The sequence below is a fragment of the Myotis myotis genome, unplaced genomic scaffold (genome assembly GCF_014108235.1).
Source record: "Myotis myotis isolate mMyoMyo1 unplaced genomic scaffold, mMyoMyo1.p scaffold_m19_p_7, whole genome shotgun sequence".
NCBI lineage: Eukaryota > Metazoa > Chordata > Mammalia > Chiroptera > Vespertilionidae > Myotis > Myotis myotis.
The window spans coordinates 7232503-7250225 of NW_023416379.1; the positions used below are offsets into that span (position 1 = coordinate 7232503).

Sequence of the window (17723 nt, forward strand, 5' to 3'; positions counted from 1 at the left end):
TTTGCATGGAGAAAACCCCAGCTTCGAGGCCATTCATTATTCTCTATAAGTGTCACTAACCAAATGCTTACAGTCAACTAGAGACATGTGATCATAAAATAATATGTTTTTTGCCAATCTGAGGAAAAGCTTGACTCTTTTTTTGGTCCCATGTTCTATCTCTTAAGCTTGTAGGAAATAGATCAGGGTTTTGTAGACTGATATTTATAATATTACTTCCTTGTTTCCACACAAACTTAGAGCAACTACCTTCCGTGGACCACGACCACAGACAAAGTTTGGGCTAGCTAGTAGGTTCCTGAAGGTGCCCATGTGGTTAGCAGGAAGACAGAGAATTTGCATATATTTTGGAGGGCGGCACTAGAACTTTTAAACACTCAGGGGAGCACAGTTTATGCTTTTGAAAACAAAATTTAAGTCGTAGCAAAGGAAAGAGCTAATGGAATGTAGAAATGAATAATGTGCATCTCTTAATGCTCTGTGATAGTAGGTTCTTACGTTTTATTCAGTCTAACTTTTTATTATGTTCAATTATGGTGTGTCTTTTCTGATGGTTTCATGCCTTATTCATTCTGGGAGAGAACAAGCTTACCTGATATAACATATTGAGCAATGATGCAGTGATGACTTTGGTTTTTATTTTTAAAAAATATATTGGTATTGATTTCAGAGGGGAAGGGAGAGGGAGAGAGATAGAAACATCAGTGACGAGAGAGAATCATTGATTGGCTGCCTCCTGCACGCCTCACACTGGGGATTGAGCCCTCAACCCGGGCATGTGCCCTGACTGGGAACTGAACCATGACCTCGACACTCAACCACTGAGCCACACTGGCTGGGCTAGTTTGTATTTTTTTAATGTACTGTTGAGAGAAAATTGACTGGCTACATCCCCATGGTACTTAGAGTGGCCTGATGGCATAGGTGAGTGTTCTGCCCCCTCTCCTAGCCTAATCAGGGAAAGTTTTTTTTTTAAAGTTCACAAGTTGTTATATTCTATTAATTTAGTATTTGCTATCAGAGTAATTAAGGTCAAGGATTGCAACTGCAGACCCAGTTGTGTGTGTTTTGTGTGCATATGTGCATTGTTTTAAAGAACGTGAATTGTAATACTCGGGTTGGGACCTCATTCTTCAGTCACCACAATTGTCACCACTTCCTGTGATGTTTCACACAGTTGACTTACCTGCCTGGCCTCTAATGACATTTTCAATTGTCACCCCTAATTTAGGCCAACGGTCTACTTTACATTAAAAAAAAGTGGAGCGCATGAAGTTATTGGCAAAATAACTTACTTCTAAGGGTGAATGAGGTAGGAAAGGGAAGAGAAGAAAAGTGATGCCATTGAGGGGTGGAGAGGGGCCGAGTTTGGATGGCAGGGAAGGGAAAACGCAGACTCACACTGTCGGGTTTGCAAGGTGCTGTCATGTAGAAGAATATGGGCTTCATTTGTTTCTCCTCGGAAGGACACAACTGAGGTCAGCAGTGCAAGTAAAAGGAGGTAGTTTTAGGTTCAGCCTAAGAAACTTCTTTTTAACACTGAGAAAGTTCAAAATAGAACATGCTCTTCAGAATGTAATGCATTCCTTGCCCCTGAAAGTGTTTTCTCATTCTGAGACAACCACTTTCACTGGCTGTTAGTTGCTGTTGTTCATTGTATTTGGTTTTACAAAGATATACTGAAGAGAGAATTTAAGCATCTCCAACTCAATGGCCTCTAACTTGATACTTAGAGGATCATTCCAGATTTAGGAGTGGCGAGACTAGAGAAAATATTAAAACGTGCCACATCTATTCTTTCCTGCCAAAAACTCTTACTTTAATCATTGAACCATAGGTTCTGCATACACACACACACACACACACACACACACACACACACACACACACACATAGAACCCCAGAATGAGAATGGTTTCAAAAGCAAAATAGATAATAAAATTTCATTTGCATTCTTTCCCAATAGATAACCCTGCAGATTGAGCTGACTTTAGGGTGAATAACATGAGAGTCATGGGAAGATGCGTGAAGCTCTTACCCATGTCTAAATGTCACTCTTGGAATGCATGTGCTGCAGAGCCTGGCTGGGCACGAACAACTCTTTTATTTGAAGAAAAGGAAGAAGCCTTGTATTTTTAAATGTTGAGTTAAGTGCTGAGTGACCGACGAAGTCTGTATGCTTCCTCAAACCACTTGACATGAAAGGGCTCCTGCCAGGAGAAAGGAAGAGGAAATAAAAGTATTTTCCTCTCACTGATTTGTTGGCAGTTGCCATATGCTACAACATTTTTGCCAATGATTTTTTTTCTTGCTCCTGGGGGTTTGGTTAAATTCCCAGAAGAGCTAAACTACATAGAGTCATTGCTATGGAAACAGCAACCCTGTCTTTGCTTGTGCTTCCAATGACCTGCTACTGAGTAATCAGATTGTGTATTTTGCATGTTTTTAAACATGTGTGTGTTGTGTGGTGGAGAAGGTAGCTTTTCATTTTTTGTGACTTTTAAAAATTATGTTTTATCTGCCAGTTAAAAAAATACACAAAAGCCCTGAAATTCCTGTGTCTGAAATATTGTTCAGGATATTTTCATGACAGGGATTGAAGTTTCGATGTCCTCCAGAATAGGAGCTGGGATTTAAAATTAAGCCCCAGTCTCAAGATGCATTTGTGGGAGTAAGAGGCTTTTATCCTAGAAAATAAAAAGATTCTTAAATGTTAATAACTGAGTCCTGAAACAAGCAAACAGCATGTATTATAGCCTTCTTTTTATTTAGACAACGAGAGAAATATTTTGCAGTTGGTATGCAATTAAAATTGTGGTTGCTAGAATTCTATGCTGAACTTAAATATCCTCTTAGACATTTCTCCCCTGCTGTGCAAGCTATTAAACATGCACAATGCTAATTGCATCCTATTGCCTGTCCGCATTGGGAGTTGCAGAGCTCCAGAGGTGTCCGGATTCTTCCCCGAGTCTTTCTACAAAGCCAAGGGGCAAAGAGGTGATAGGGTTAATGGAATACTCATCTCAGCTCAGTTTTACTCTGTGCTGTATCTTTCCTTTGGGAGAGGCCATTTAGCCCCTGACTTATGCCTGTGTGATGATGACTCGCGTTGTTGTCTCTATTTACGTTGTTTTAACAACGTGGAAACAATTTCATTATACTTACTGCATGAATTGAGTGACCATACCCTGGATGCTGAAAGCTAATAACCACTAATGAGACTAACACCCAATTTATGCAAATATATTTTCAAGTACAAGTACAGCCAGAATTAATCTGGGAATCATGTTGAATAAAAAGCAGTTTTAATGAAAAGACAAGCACACTAGAGCATGCATGACATCCCAAGAAAGTGGCATAAATAAGCCAGATATTAGAATTTTGCAAGTTTTTTTTTTTTACAGTTTGAATGTGAACAGTATAGAGGACATGTTATTTTAACCAGCTACTTCAGATGTTGCTGTAGGAATTTTGTGGCATGTCTGTTTAGGAAGTAAGAAGATAATAAGAAGAAAATATTGAATACTGAACTCCATTCAAGTTAGCATTATTTTTATTACTTTTCTGAGTACCTTACATCTATTCAGGTCCTTTGTGTTAAAGGGAATACAAAGATGAGCAAGATACAATTGCTGGTATAAAACATTCTAACATCTAATAGGGAGAGTGGGAGGAATAAGACACATTTAACCAAAGAAAGCAGAGGAAAATAGGTGTCACAGAGAGATACAAAGTACTTGAGAGATTTAAAAGAGAGCAGGGACTCAAAGTATAGAATGTGACATCTAAGTGGGAGGTTCTGTGCATAGAGATAAAAGACATGGGAAAGAGAGATGGAAAAGAAACTTAGATGATGTTGAATACTGGGGTAGTTGTTAGTTTATTTCAGTAAGTAATGGATGACCATTCTAACCAGGTTAATCTAGTGATTAGATTATACTTTATAAAAAACTAGAGGCCTGGTGCACGACATTCATGCACTGGGGAAGGGGGCGTCCCTCAGCCCGGCCTGCACCCTCTTGCAGTCCAGGACCCCTTGGGGGATGTCTGCCTGCCAACTTAGGCCTGATGCCCCCAGGGACTGGGCCTAAGCTGGCAGCCAGACATCCCTCTTGCAGTCTGGGGCTCTCATAGTCCTGGACCCCTTGCTCCTTACCACCTGCCTGCAGCAGAGGCAGGAGAGGCTCCCGCCACCACTGCTGTGCTCACCAGCCCTGAGCCTTCTGGCTGAGCAGCACTCCCCCTATGGGAGTGCACTGACCATCAGGGGGCAGCTCCTGCATTGAGTGTCTGCCCTCTGATGTCAGTGCGTGTCATAGCCACCGGTCGTTCCGCTGTTCGGTTGATTTGCATATTAGGGTTTTATTATATGGGATTAGGTCAGCTTTCGAAAATGGAGTAGAAGAGAATAAGAGGAGACTTACTCTCTTAGCTTCTGTAATAGCTGAGGTGGCTGTGGAAATAGAGGAAGCAAAGGTGAGCCATGAGGGGTTCTATAGAATGCCTATCAAGGTGAAGACTGAGCTTGGTCTTGTGTCTCTATTACTTAATGTAGTCCCTAGAAAATTTCCTAGTGATCCTGTTTTTTGAACTATGCTCTGAAAATGGGAATACATATTTACTATTGGGAAAATCTTGGCTCTATAATTGTTGACCTCAGTGGCCTTGGTCTCAGGCACAGGTGACCCACCTCTTGCTCTCTCAGCTCCACGAATGCCTTTGTGAGATCCTCTCTGGGTAAGAGGAATTAGTTTCTTTTCATTGCTTTATAGTACTCAGTTGTTTTCATATACCACAAGAAATTGAACTACTGTTGCTGAACATTTTATTTTTTCAGCTTTGGGCTGTTATAATAAATGCTGATATGAACATTCTTTTTAAAAAAATTAATAGAGCCCTAGCCAGTTTGGCTCAGTGGATAGAGTGTCGGCCTGCAGACTGAAGGGTCCTGGGTTCGATTCTGGTCAAGGGCACATGCCCAGGTTGCAGGCTCCATCTCCAGTAGGGGACATGCAGGAGGCAGCAATCAATGATTTTCTCTCATCATTGGTGTTTCTATCTCTCTCTCCCTCTCCCTTTATCTCTGAAATCAATAAAATTTTAAAAAAAGAATTAAAAAAATTAATAGACATCTTTTTGAGCAGTTTTAGAGTTACAGAAAAATAGAGCAGGAAGTACAGAGAATTTACATATAATCCCTCTTCTTCTACACACAATTGCCTCTATTATTAGTATCTTGCATTAGTGTGGTTTACCTGATACAATGAACAACTAATATTGACAAATTTTTATGAACTGAAGTCCATGTTTTAATTTGGGCTCATCTTTGTTCTGTACAGTTTTATGGGTTTTGACAAGTACATAATGCCACATGTCCACCATTAATCACAACATTATAAATAATAGTTTCAGTGTCATAAAAATCTGCGCTCCACTTCACCCTGTCTTCCACCCCTTTCCCAGGTCCCAGACAACCACTGATCTTTTTACTCTTTAATTTTACCTTTTTCCAGACTGTAATATAGTTGGAATCATACAGTAGGTATGGTCTTCAGATTGCCTTCTTTCCATTATGCATTTTAATGTCCTCCATGCATTTTTGTGGGTTAAAAAGTTCATCGCTTTTTATGGCTGAATAATATTCCATTGTATGGATGTACCACAGTTTGTTATCCATTCATTTATTGAAGGATATCTTAGTTGCTTCTAAGTTTTTGAAATTACAAATAAGGCTACTAGAACACTGTGTACAGATTTCAGTGTGGGATATAAAAATTTCAGCTCCTTTGGGTAAATGCCTAGGAGTGCAATCATTGGAGTGTACGATAAGGCTACGTTGAGTTTTGTAAGAAATTCCAAATTGGCTGTACCATTTTGCGTTCCCATCTGCAAGGAATGAGAGTGTCTGTTGCTTCATATCCTCACCGGCATTTGGTGTTGTCAGTGTTTTGGAATTTTGCCATGCTAGCAGGTGGGTTATGGTACCTCTTTGTTTTATAATTTATAATTCTCTAATGATATAAAATGTTGAGCATCCTTTCCTATGCTTATTTGCTCTCTGTATATCTTATTTGGTGAGATATCTGCTGAAATCTTTTACTCACTTTTAATTTTTTTTTTCTTCTTCTCATTGTTGAATTCTTTGTATATTTTAAATACAAGACCTTTTATATGTGGTAGCAAATAACTCCTCCCAGTCTGTGGCTTGTCTTTTCATGCTCTGAGTGAGAATTCTTATTCATATATCCCAGTCTACTTATGCCTGCTATCATCTGATTCCATATGCATGTGTCATTTTTCTAGTATCATTTATGTAAAATCCATCTTTCTCCAAGATATCCACATGAGTCCCCAATGCCATCTTTGTTGTAAATCCAGTGCTGTTGCTTCTTAGACTTCTGTCATTCATCAGTCTATTTTTTCCTACCCTGACTCATACCCTTTTAGAAAAAGTGTCTTAATGGCTGATAGGGCAAGTCCTTCTAACTTGGTCTTTTTAAAGAGTGTTTGGGATATTCTTGGCCATTTAACTTTCATATACATTCCTTGCCTTGGGTTGGCCATGCAGTACAATGCTGATAGAAATGGTGGTTACAGGCATTTTTGTCATGTGCCTGATCTCCAAGGGAAAACTTTTACTCTTTCTCCACTACAACAAACTTAAAAGTAGGTACTTTTTTATATATATTTTTATTGATTTTTTTACAGAGAGGAAGGGAGAGAGATAGTTAGAAACATCGATGAGAGAGAAACATCGATCAACTGCCTCCTGCACACCCCCACCGGGGATATGCTCGCAACCAAGGCACATGCCCTTGACCAGAATCGAACCTGGGACCTTTCAGTCCACAGGCTGATGCTCCATCCACTAAGCCAAACCAGTCAGGGCTAAAAGTAGGTACTTTATTGCCACTTTATGGATGAAGAAACCAGGGCTTAAAGTGGTTAAGTAGACTGCTGAAAGTGGTCATGCACCTAGTACATGTAAAAATTGTGTTTGGAATGTAGTTTTGTTTGACTCCAGAGCTTGAGATTTTAATCACCTGATTAAGAATAATTCTGCATAAGTGATCAGCAAGACACAGGGTTGGGTTAGATGTGATATGAGCCAAACCACATTGTATAACCAGAACAATTTCCTTCCTGTTTTATAACTACCAGTGAAGCAGTATAAGCTACTTAATGATAGAAACAGAAGTAACTAAATACAGATACCACTTATCAAAGGGGATTCATTCTGAGAAATGCGTTGTTAGGCGATTTTACCGTTGTGCACACATCAGAGAGCCCACTCACACAAACCTATGTGTATTTGTATGTGCTATACTTTTATACGACTGACATCCCTGCAGGTTTCTTTACACCTGCACCCCCACAAACTCATGAGTAATTGTAGTGTCTGGAGCAGAGTGGGCTGGGGAGGCGTACAAAGGAATTGGAGAGCTCAGTGGCATTCTGGCTCATGAGGCACTATGTGGGTCCTGTAAGATGTTTGGATCTTTTTCCAAGTGCAGTGATATGTTTTTGGAGAAATTGAAGATGGCGGGTGTTATGGTGTGGTTTACATTTTTTAAAATATATTTTTATTGATTTCAAAGAGGAAGGGAAAGGGAGAGAGAGATAGAAACATCAATGATGAGAGAGAATCATTAATTGACTGCCTTCTGCACGCCCCCTACTGGGGATTGAGCCTGCAACCCCAACATGTGCCCTCACCAGGAATTGAACCGTGACCTCCTGGTTCATGGTCAATGCTCATTTTTAAGAGATGACTTCACTATATGGAAAATGGGTATTAGGAAGCTAACATAGACCATGTAGCTATTGAAATGGGCCACAGTCAAATAATATTGGTTGGATTAAGATGGTAGCAATGAGAGTGCAGGGGAGAAAAAAATACACATATTTGGGATATATTGTAAAGATAAAATATGAGAATGTGAGAATGTAAGACTCATAAGGAATTCTACTGTGTTTAAGTCCATCCCCAGCACACAGTGGACATTAACAGAGTATTTGATGGATGAGTTGAATAAATGAATGAATCAAATATGTGAAGAAAAGAGAGGAACCAAGGATGAGTCATAAATTTTCCAGCAGTTTCAGGCTCCTGTAGCATTAGATAATTTCAACTCCATAGGATTATGATTTTCTGGGGGGAAAAATTTTCCTAGTAGGGATTTAATGGCCATATTTAAATACATAACTCTAAATATGTACAGTGGGTCCTTAAATAATGTCATTTCATTCAATATTATTTCATTATAATGTTGTTGAGATGGTATAGAAACTTAACTCTTATTTATATCAATTAGCCTATGGTAACACAGGTTTCAGCATACATTTCACTGCAGCTCCATGAAACTATAGGCGAGGTTAAGTGAGGACTTACTGTACATTAAGGATTTTCTACAATAATAGAAATAAGAAAAAGAGAGCTTCATCTTGAAAAGGTAAGGGCATTTATATGTTCCAAACCTTCATTTTCTGCTTAGTGAAACTGAGATAGGGTAGCTTTTCCTTCCTCTTACCTCAGTGCTCTTGTCCTTTCCTCCTTCTGACCTTCCATTTCTATCTGTTGTTCTCACTTGTCTCTATCATGGAGCCACATGGATGATGAATCCAGTATGTTATGGGACCAACTTGGCATATTTCTCTATAGTGCATTGAATTTGTATGCTTGGTTTTAGGCTATTTTTCCAGCTATTTACCCCCATTTATTTCCCATTCAGTCTCCACCTCATAAATATATTTTACAAAGAAAATGAAAACCTGTCCATATGCCTTTTTAATATGCATGCCAATATTTTTTGTTTTCTTAGGATGTGGGCAAATACAGAAGTTTTATGACTGCATTACATATTTCACCAAATCCTGGGTGTTAATACAATTAAAAGAATACATTTTAAAGATAAATAGGATTATTTGTTTTGAGAAATAAGGTTATATATCAGATGCTCAGACAATGGACTCAATCATAGATTATTTCCAAAAATTACAACCACAAGAGATAATAATAATAATAAAACAAAAACAATATTGAAGGTTGTCTACTAGATTAGATTTTCTCTTATCAATGAAAGCAATAATACAGTAGTAGTGAGTTGCCTTACTTAATAGAAACATCAAACATCCAAGAGAAAATAGGTACACGACTCAGCAGAGATGGTAAAACAAATATGGAAAAATGAGGAAAATTAAAGTGAAACTACTCTTTTCTCAGACTTACAAGAGCACAAGTAAAAATACTAGCTTTATACTTGAATGCTTTCTCTCAATCTATTTTCTCTCTTACAGAATTTCTTTTACCTGCCATTTTTCAAAAAATCACCTCATTCCCAAATACCATTCTTCCAACTTTGCTTGTCTGTTTCTAAGCACTTATATCTTTGTTGCATCCAGGACCACAGTCTACCATGACCTTGACTCTCACCTTCTGCTCCCAATTTTACTTCCAGGTCTCTAGTTCAAATGTCCAAGCAGAGAATCCAATTATCTGGCCTATTACCAGGTTTCTGTCTAGCTAGCTCATGAATTTCCTGCCCTGGGGTCTGGTGCCTTAGTTCAGCCAGCTACCACCTCACAGACTACATATTACCTATTGTGAAATAATCACTATTAGAATTTATTCAAAAGGAAGTATATCAAATATATCCATAGTATTGCATAGTATCTAAGACAATGAACTTTGGGTCAGAACCTAGGTGTGTCTCTTTGTGATCCTGGTCAAGGTTTTTAATCTTTCTATGTATGGACATAGAAAGATTTCTATGTCCTTTATATCTTTCTTTTGTGTCAGGATTAATAATACTTTCCTCATGGGGTTGTTACAAAGATAATGAGATACTGTTGGAAGAGCAGTTAACATAATGCTTCACCCATAGTCAAAACTTCATACTGAAGCTATCGCCACCAGCATGCACAGCAGCAAAAACAGGCAGAATCCCCCTCAAAATTATGCTCTGTTAATGTTCTAGGTCAGTAGCATCCTGACTACTAGTAAAAATTAGTTACCCAGATTTATCTTAGTTATCTAATTTAAATTTCCTCATCATTATGATGTAAGTCTTTTTGCTACATTGTAGAGATGTCAGAATCACTTAGAGAAAGCCTGCAAAATGCTTTTAATCTATTGGCATCAGATGTTGTATGAAATAACATTTGTAAAGCCTTAAAGCTATACAGCATGTCCCAATGGCTCTCATGATGTCTTCTCTTTGTAACCGGTGCCTTCCATGGTCTTTCCTTTCTCCAACAGAACATTGCTGTTCTGTAGAAAAAGGGAGCGCTGTTTCTGCCTAAACCTTTCCAAGTGTTTCATGTTTGGAAACTAACATTGTCTACTTTGGAGCATTGTTTAGGCTTTTTTAATCTCCAAAGGTTCCCTTTCAAATTCTAATATGAAATATGGCATATGCATTCCCCTTGTCTTCTGAAGCCAGAATTTATGTTCTAGGAAGAAAATAAAAACCACATTCTAGAAAGCACGAGGAAACACTAAAAATAAAATAGTGGGGAGGCAAAGTTGAAAATACAGCTTTTAAAGAGAGGATCTGCTGACAGTGAATTCTTGGCCTCCAGGAGCACCCCTGGCCCATCTGAAGCAGACGATAGGCTAGAATACATGGGAGGAAGACAAGGGAGGAGCACATTCATTTGACATAATCTTGGAAAGGAGTGAACTTCTAACCATTAGTTAAAAACGTTGTTATGTCTAATTTACTAATGTCACCAAGAAAGGTTGTGTTAACAAAAAATACCATGTCTTTCCTGAGTCTAAATTATTCGATTGCTGACCTAAGTTTGGAGAAAGTTTACTAGTCTGTCCCTTCGAGGCGAGCTGAGCTGATCTAACAGATGTAAAGTGTCACCAACATTCCCCTCAAAATCATGCTAACTCAACATATGAGATACCATGCTTTAGAGGAGGGGTTCTGGACATACTCCTGTGAACAAAGCTGTAAATAGATATATGTTTTCATTGGGATGTGGCTCAGAGCAAATAGACAAGCCCCACCTTTCTCACTGTGACTCCTGTCCCTTTCTCTTCCGATGAGTTGAGGCTGGTGACACAATGCTGACATATTGATGACACAGTCTAGCCTTGTTACTCGTAAGTATGGTCCATGGGCCGGCAGTGCTGGCATTGCCTGGGAGCTTGTTAAACAGTTAGGGTCTCAGCACCATCCCGGCCTGACTTAATCAGAACATGCATTGTAACACAATCTCTAGGTGACTTTTGCCTGTGAAAGTTTGAGAAGACTGGTCTAGAAGCACCTTGTAGGATTGAACTTTTATTCTTGCTTCCATCATGGATTTACATTTGGGAAAGATTACTTAGTGTGTTTCAAGAATCTCCATTTTTTCGCATCCATAACATAAAAATAGTTTTCACATTTCTTGGCAAAGCTCTGGTGAGGCTAGATGAGAGAGACTATGAAGTGCCTTATGTGGAGAAGGGAATTAAAGTCTTGTTAATTTACGGAAGAAGACTAAAATATACTCTGGAGAGGAAGGATAGCAATTGCATTGGAAACACTTGGCTGTCCGGCGGAATTCGTTTATTTCCTATCAGAAGCCAAGGGAAGTGGAAATTATTAACCTGGCTTCTGTTTCCAATGGGAGAGAGAGAGAGCGCAGTGGTCTTTCCTGCCCATCTTTTTTCTTGCTCTTTTTACAATCTGGAAAAATAGGAGAAATAATCTTGTGCTTCCTGATATGTAATTATAATTTAGAAAAATATTGACATAAGAATGTGAAAGAGAGCTTTTTACAATATTACTTTACAGAGAAGCCCCTTAAAGGCACAGGAGCAGTCCTGTGGGCTCACGGGCCAGTGCTCATCTTCCACATAGCAACCGGGAAAAACTCACCTCTGCTGTGGGCTCAGTGCACGCCCTGCTTCATTGTGTGCTTATATCCTTTTGTTCCCCTATGACTCTATTTATCATCTGTTTCTGTTATTACTGAAAGCTCATTTAATGGCCCTGTGAAGGCCTAAGCACCAGCCACTAGCAGCAGTGAAAACAATATAAAGTCCTTGTCTAGGTGTGGGCATGGTTAGATCCTGAGTATCTAGCAGTACATTGTACGCCTCTCAGATTACGACACAAAAGAGCCAGTAAGGATATTTTTATTTGACGACTCGCATCACCATTTTTATTTTATTGTCCTCACGCTTGTGGGCTCTTCTGGAGTCAGGTTATTAGAAGTTAGACACAGAGGCTTTCAATTTAAGGTTTCTGCTAAGGAGAGATGATGGCTGAGAAGTAAGAATAATGCAATAACTTGCCTTTCATTTTCCTCCTTATTTCTCCAAGAGCTTTAACCTTATCTCACTATTATCTCCAATTTCAAAATGGACCCAAAAAGGGAATATTATTTGTTCACATTTTAGGTGGATTCTGTATTAACTTTCAGTAAGCTTAATAGGTCCACTTCAACTGTGTGTTAATTTTAAAGTTACACACACACACACACACACACACACACACACACCTACATATATTCTCATTTCTAATGTTCCAAAGTGGAAGTAAGGGAAAGAAATATGTGTGTGTAGAAGAGAGATACCGCTGATATTTTAACATAAAGATAATATATACCCATATAAGTATGTTAAACAATAATAAAATTATCCAAAAGGCAGTCCATTTCATTTATGGAATGTATTTTATGTCACATTATTCTAAGATTCTAATTATTTCTATCTTTACCAATTTAATATCTGTTGAATTAGATACATAATCTTAATATAATCACTTTACTAAAACTGACATAATTACAAACTACTGTATTAGTCAAGAGTAATTTTATTTTCTATCATACATTTTAGTAGAATAACTTCCCAGCTTAGTGAACAGAGAGAAACTTAAAGAATCCACTCTGTGTGTCTTTGCTATATGCTTGTTTCATTTGCTTCTTGAAGTTTCTTAAAGATGTATTACTTACTTTAAAAATACTGTGGTCCTGAAGGCTATGTATTTAGACTTTATTAGAAGTGGAGTCCCACCTGCCTACTAGCTATAAAAAACACAGGGTTTCACAGAAGTAGGTTTACAGTTGTGAGTATGTAAAACAGAGTTTATTTTTGTATTATTATTTATTGATTATTGTATCATTCTCTATAGGAACAACTGTAAGCCTACTTTTGCCTTGTCCTTTATATAAAATGACCATTTTCTGGTGTGTCTGAAAACTGCGAGGGTCCCAACCCTAATGTCCCCTTTGAAACTCAGATGTCATTGTATTTAATTTTCTTAAAACTTTCCATGTCTCCAGCTTACCTGCAGGACTGCTAGCATGCTTCGTATTTCTGTGAAGGTGTTACCAGTGGTCTTGATGATCTCATAAAAGTTGACTTTCTTTACAGCTTTATTGAGATATGTTTCACCTATCATAAAATTCACACAGAAAAACACACAGTTCAGTGGTTGTTCGTGTACTCACAGGGTTGTGTAACTGTGGTCATAATCTAATTTGAGAACATTTTTTGCACCACATAGAGAAATCTGTACGCTTTAGCTGTCAACCCCCATTTTTCTCCCTGGGGAAACCCCTAACCTATTTTCTGTCTCTGTGGGCTTGCCTATTTTGGACATTTTATATAAATGGACTCATATAGCATGTGGTCTTTGGGCATTGGCTTCTGTTACTTAGCAGAATGTTTTCAGAATGTTTTTCCATGTTGTAGTATGTTCATTTTTTTAAATTACTGAATAATATTCCATTGTGTGTATAGGCCACAGTCTGTTTATCCATTCATCAAGTGATGAGCATTTAGGCTGTTCCAACGTTTTGTCTCTGTGAATAGAGTTACTTTGAACATTCATGTACAAGTTTTTGTTACCACTCTTTAAAAATGTATCTTTATTGTTAAAAGTACTACAGATGTCCCCCATTTTTCCCTTTTACCCCTCCCACCCTGCACTCCCCCAGGGCACGTACCCAAGTTTCAGGCTCGAACCCCAGTGTGGGGCATGCAGGAGGCAGCTGATCAATGATTCTCTTTCACCATTGATGTTTCTCTCTCACCATGCTATTGTCTGTGTCCATGGGTTATGCATATAAGTTCTTTGGTTAATCTCTCCCTACCCACCCATCCACTCCCCACCTCCCCTTTTATGTTACCGCTATATATATAAAAATTGATCTCAGAGAGAAAGGGAGAGGGAGAGAGAAAGCTCCAGTAAGCTGAGAGCTTCAGTGGTGTCACTAAATGCATGTCTCAGCCATGTCCTATAGATTGGCTCCATTCTCATGATTCCTGGAATCTTCTAGTTCACATCATCACACCACTCAGTTTAGGAAAAAAGGGAGATTGATTCTGTGATAACCCCAAACCAAAGTTTTTTGGTAAGATTTTAACTGGGTGTATTGTTATTGAGGTCCCTGGCTCCAGCTGGCATCCTCTGAAACCCATGCTCATTCCTAAATCAATGACTGCGGCCAGCATGCTGGAGCTGCCATTGGATTAACCTAGCACAAATGGTCCCCTGCATCTCGGGTAGAGTTGCTTCACTAGAAGCATTTGGGCTGGGGCTGGAAGGTTTGGTTAGGAACGTGAGTGGAGGAAGCAGAAAGAATAACCATTATCTGCTCAAAGCCACAGACCACAAGCAGGTTTCTTCTTTCAATGGCAGTTAAATGTCATCTGGGAAAGTGATTCTGAAGCCTGAGGGTGTGTATTAATTTGCTAGGGTTTGCCTGTGCCATCACTGTATTTTTGAAGCACATAACTCTTTTGGTTTCATAGGTTCACAGATGGAGAGGAATTTTGCCACAGGATGAAACATTCCTTGGGTCTCTCCAATACCAGATATAGATGATATTTGGATTAGATTTTAAACTTAGCATTGATGTTGGAATGGGTGAAGACTTTGTGGATGTTGGGATGGTATGAATATGTTTTGCATGAGAGAAGGACATGAATTTTGACTGGCTAGATGGTGAATTATTATGGTTTTGATTGTGTTCCTCCAAAATTCCTATGGTGAAGTCCTGACCCCCTGTACCTTAGGATGTAACCTCATTAGAAATCGAATAGGTGCAGATGTAATAAGTTAAGATGGGGTCACTAGGGTGAGTCCTAGTCCAATATGACTGGTGTTCTTATAAAAGGGACACATTTGGACTCAGAGGCACGCACACAGGGAGAACACCCTGTGAAGACTGAGTTATTCTGCCGCAAGCCAAGGAACCAACAGAAGCACAGAGAGAGGCCTGGAACAGATCCTTCCTTCCCTAGCGTCTTCAAAGGGAACATGACTTTGCCAAAACAAAGTACCATAAACTGAGTGGCTTAGACAACAACAATTTATTGCTTCAGAGTTCTGGAAACTGGAAGTCTGAGATCATTGTGTCAGCAGGGCCTTGTTTTAGTACCACAGTTGTCCAGTGTTCTCACCTTGATTTTAACTGGGTTTATTGTTATTGCTTTTATTTTAATAGAAGAAACAAAAGTATCTGGAGATGATGAAATGGAGAAGCTCTACAAATCATTAGAGCAAGCCAGTCTATCTCCTCTTGGGGACCGACGACCTTCAACCAAAAAGGAGTTGAGAAAGTCCTTTGTGAGGCGGTGTAAAAATCCATCCATAAATGAGAAACTCCACAAAATCCGAACCTTGAATAGCACATTAAAGGTAAAAAATTTCAAACTCTAGATGAACTCTGTGGATGTGGGGTAAAGAATGGCTGGTTCTGCAGAGATTCATGCTAGTCACTGTGTGTGTGTGTGTGTGTGTTTTGTGTGTGTGTGTGTGTGTTTGTGTGTGTGTGTGTGTGTGTGTGTGTGTGTGTGTGTGTGTGTGTGTGTGTGTGTGAGGGAGGGAAGTAAAAGCAAGTCCAGTCTCTGTGGGATGAGGTGACCTTTGGTGTTCTTGAAGCACTACAACACTCACAGGGGTAACCCATCTACTTTTCTACATAGGCCTTGATTTTTATATTCACGCTGATATAAAATTTCAAATGTTAAGCTCCTTAGAAGTCAAGGACCATGTGTAATAATTTTTGTGTGTGTACCTTTTTACCTAGCCCAACAGATGTTGATGAGCGCTTAAGATAGTTAACTTGTGAGAATAACAGTAATATTAATAAGATCTTGGGATTCCACTGATTTATCACAAAGTGCCACTATTCTGTACTACATCCAGAAGCAATTTTCTAGACTTCAAATACAGCAAAGACTTCGTGACTCTGAGCTGTAGGCTCTGCAGCCAAGATACGCCACGAGAGCTGAGCAGTAGGAAATATATACTGCACGGTAATAGACCAGCAGATGTTTTCACAATGGGAATGAGGGAGAGTGTGCAGGATGTACTGACGCTATTTTCAGGGCCTCCTGTAACTAAAATGAGTCCTCCTAACAAAAGCATTCTGCTTTCACATTTAGATTATAGCATGAACAGGAGGAGGCCAGGATACTTGGTCAACTGGTCCTGAACTAGCAAAGGATTTATAGATTCTGAAAAGCCTTGATAGATCCTGCAATTAAATTGTTTTGTGCATGTCCTTCTGTATCAAGAATTTGAGTCTCTTTCCAGAAAGAAATATCAGCAAAGCACAAGGGTACAAAGACATGGCTGAGTGTCTCTTAGTCAGATGTCCCAGTTAGTCAATAGAAGACCTCAGCACCCTATAAGGCTTCAAAAATGAGGCTGAAAAAGAAAAGGGAAAGGGGTATTTTAATTATAAATATTTTAAATAATATTTTAAATAAAATCCAAATGCAGAAAAATTCCCTAACATTTATTGATGAAAAACATCACTAGCACACATTTTAAAGGCAAATATGGTATATTTCACTTTATGTACAGAATTGATGAATGTTTGGTTACTTGATGTACTATGCCTTCGTATGTTGGGATTTTACTAACTTAATTGTGGTAACTGCTATAAATGAATACATTTTTCATTGAACAAATATTTCCCAAATCTTACTATGGACCAAGCACTATTCTAGGGCACTGGAACTATTGAATGGACCCTACCTGACAATGGAAACAGAGGAAAACAGTTAGAATGCAATGTGCTAAGATGTAGTTGATACAAGCTTAGGGTGCTTTGGTAGTCCAGATGAAGGCAGTAGCTGCCTATCTGAGGCCGTTAGGGACAGTGCTGACAACTGACAAATGAGTAAGAGATGAAGAATATCAGGATGAGCCCAGCTGGTGTGGTTCAGTGGTTGAGCGTCAACCTATGAACCAGGAGGTCATGGTTCGATTCCCGGTCAGGGCACATGCCTGGGTTGCAGGCTCGATCCCCAGTGTGGGATGTGCAGGAGGCAGCTGATTAATGATTCTCTCTCATCATTGATGTTTCTATCTCTCTCTCCTTTTCTCTTCCTCTCTGAAAAACAAAACAAAACAAAACAAAACAAAACAAAAAAGAATATCAGGATGAGAAGGAAGGGCATTCAAGGAGGAGGAACTGGCTTGGGTAAATGTATGTCAGTGGATCATGCTTTAGCCTATGTTGGGAGACATAGGAAATGGAGGCTAAGGAAAGGATAGGCAGTGCAGGCCATTTCTAGAAGGAAAAAGACTGTGTTCTCCACCCCTCATACAACAGCAGGCTTAGGATTCCAGACCATCACAAGACCATGTCCTAGCCTGGCCACTGAGAGATTAGGTTTATACATGGAATTCAAAGGTTTTAGCGGCCTCATGTGGTTCTCTGTGATCTCCTGCTCTCTGTGCCCTGTGGCCATATAATTGATGAAT

General features: G+C 39.1%; 1 protein-coding gene across 1 annotated transcript in view; it reads left to right on the forward strand.

The window, feature by feature from the left end:
• The window catches only part of IPCEF1 (interaction protein for cytohesin exchange factors 1), a 144221-nt gene that overhangs the window by 116481 nt on the left and 10017 nt on the right, over positions 1 to 17723 (forward strand). The window contains exon 11 of the mRNA XM_036316679.1: positions 15451 to 15644. Coding sequence (XP_036172572.1) covers positions 15451 to 15644 — 194 coding nt within the window. The remainder of the gene's footprint in view (positions 1 to 15450; positions 15645 to 17723) is intronic.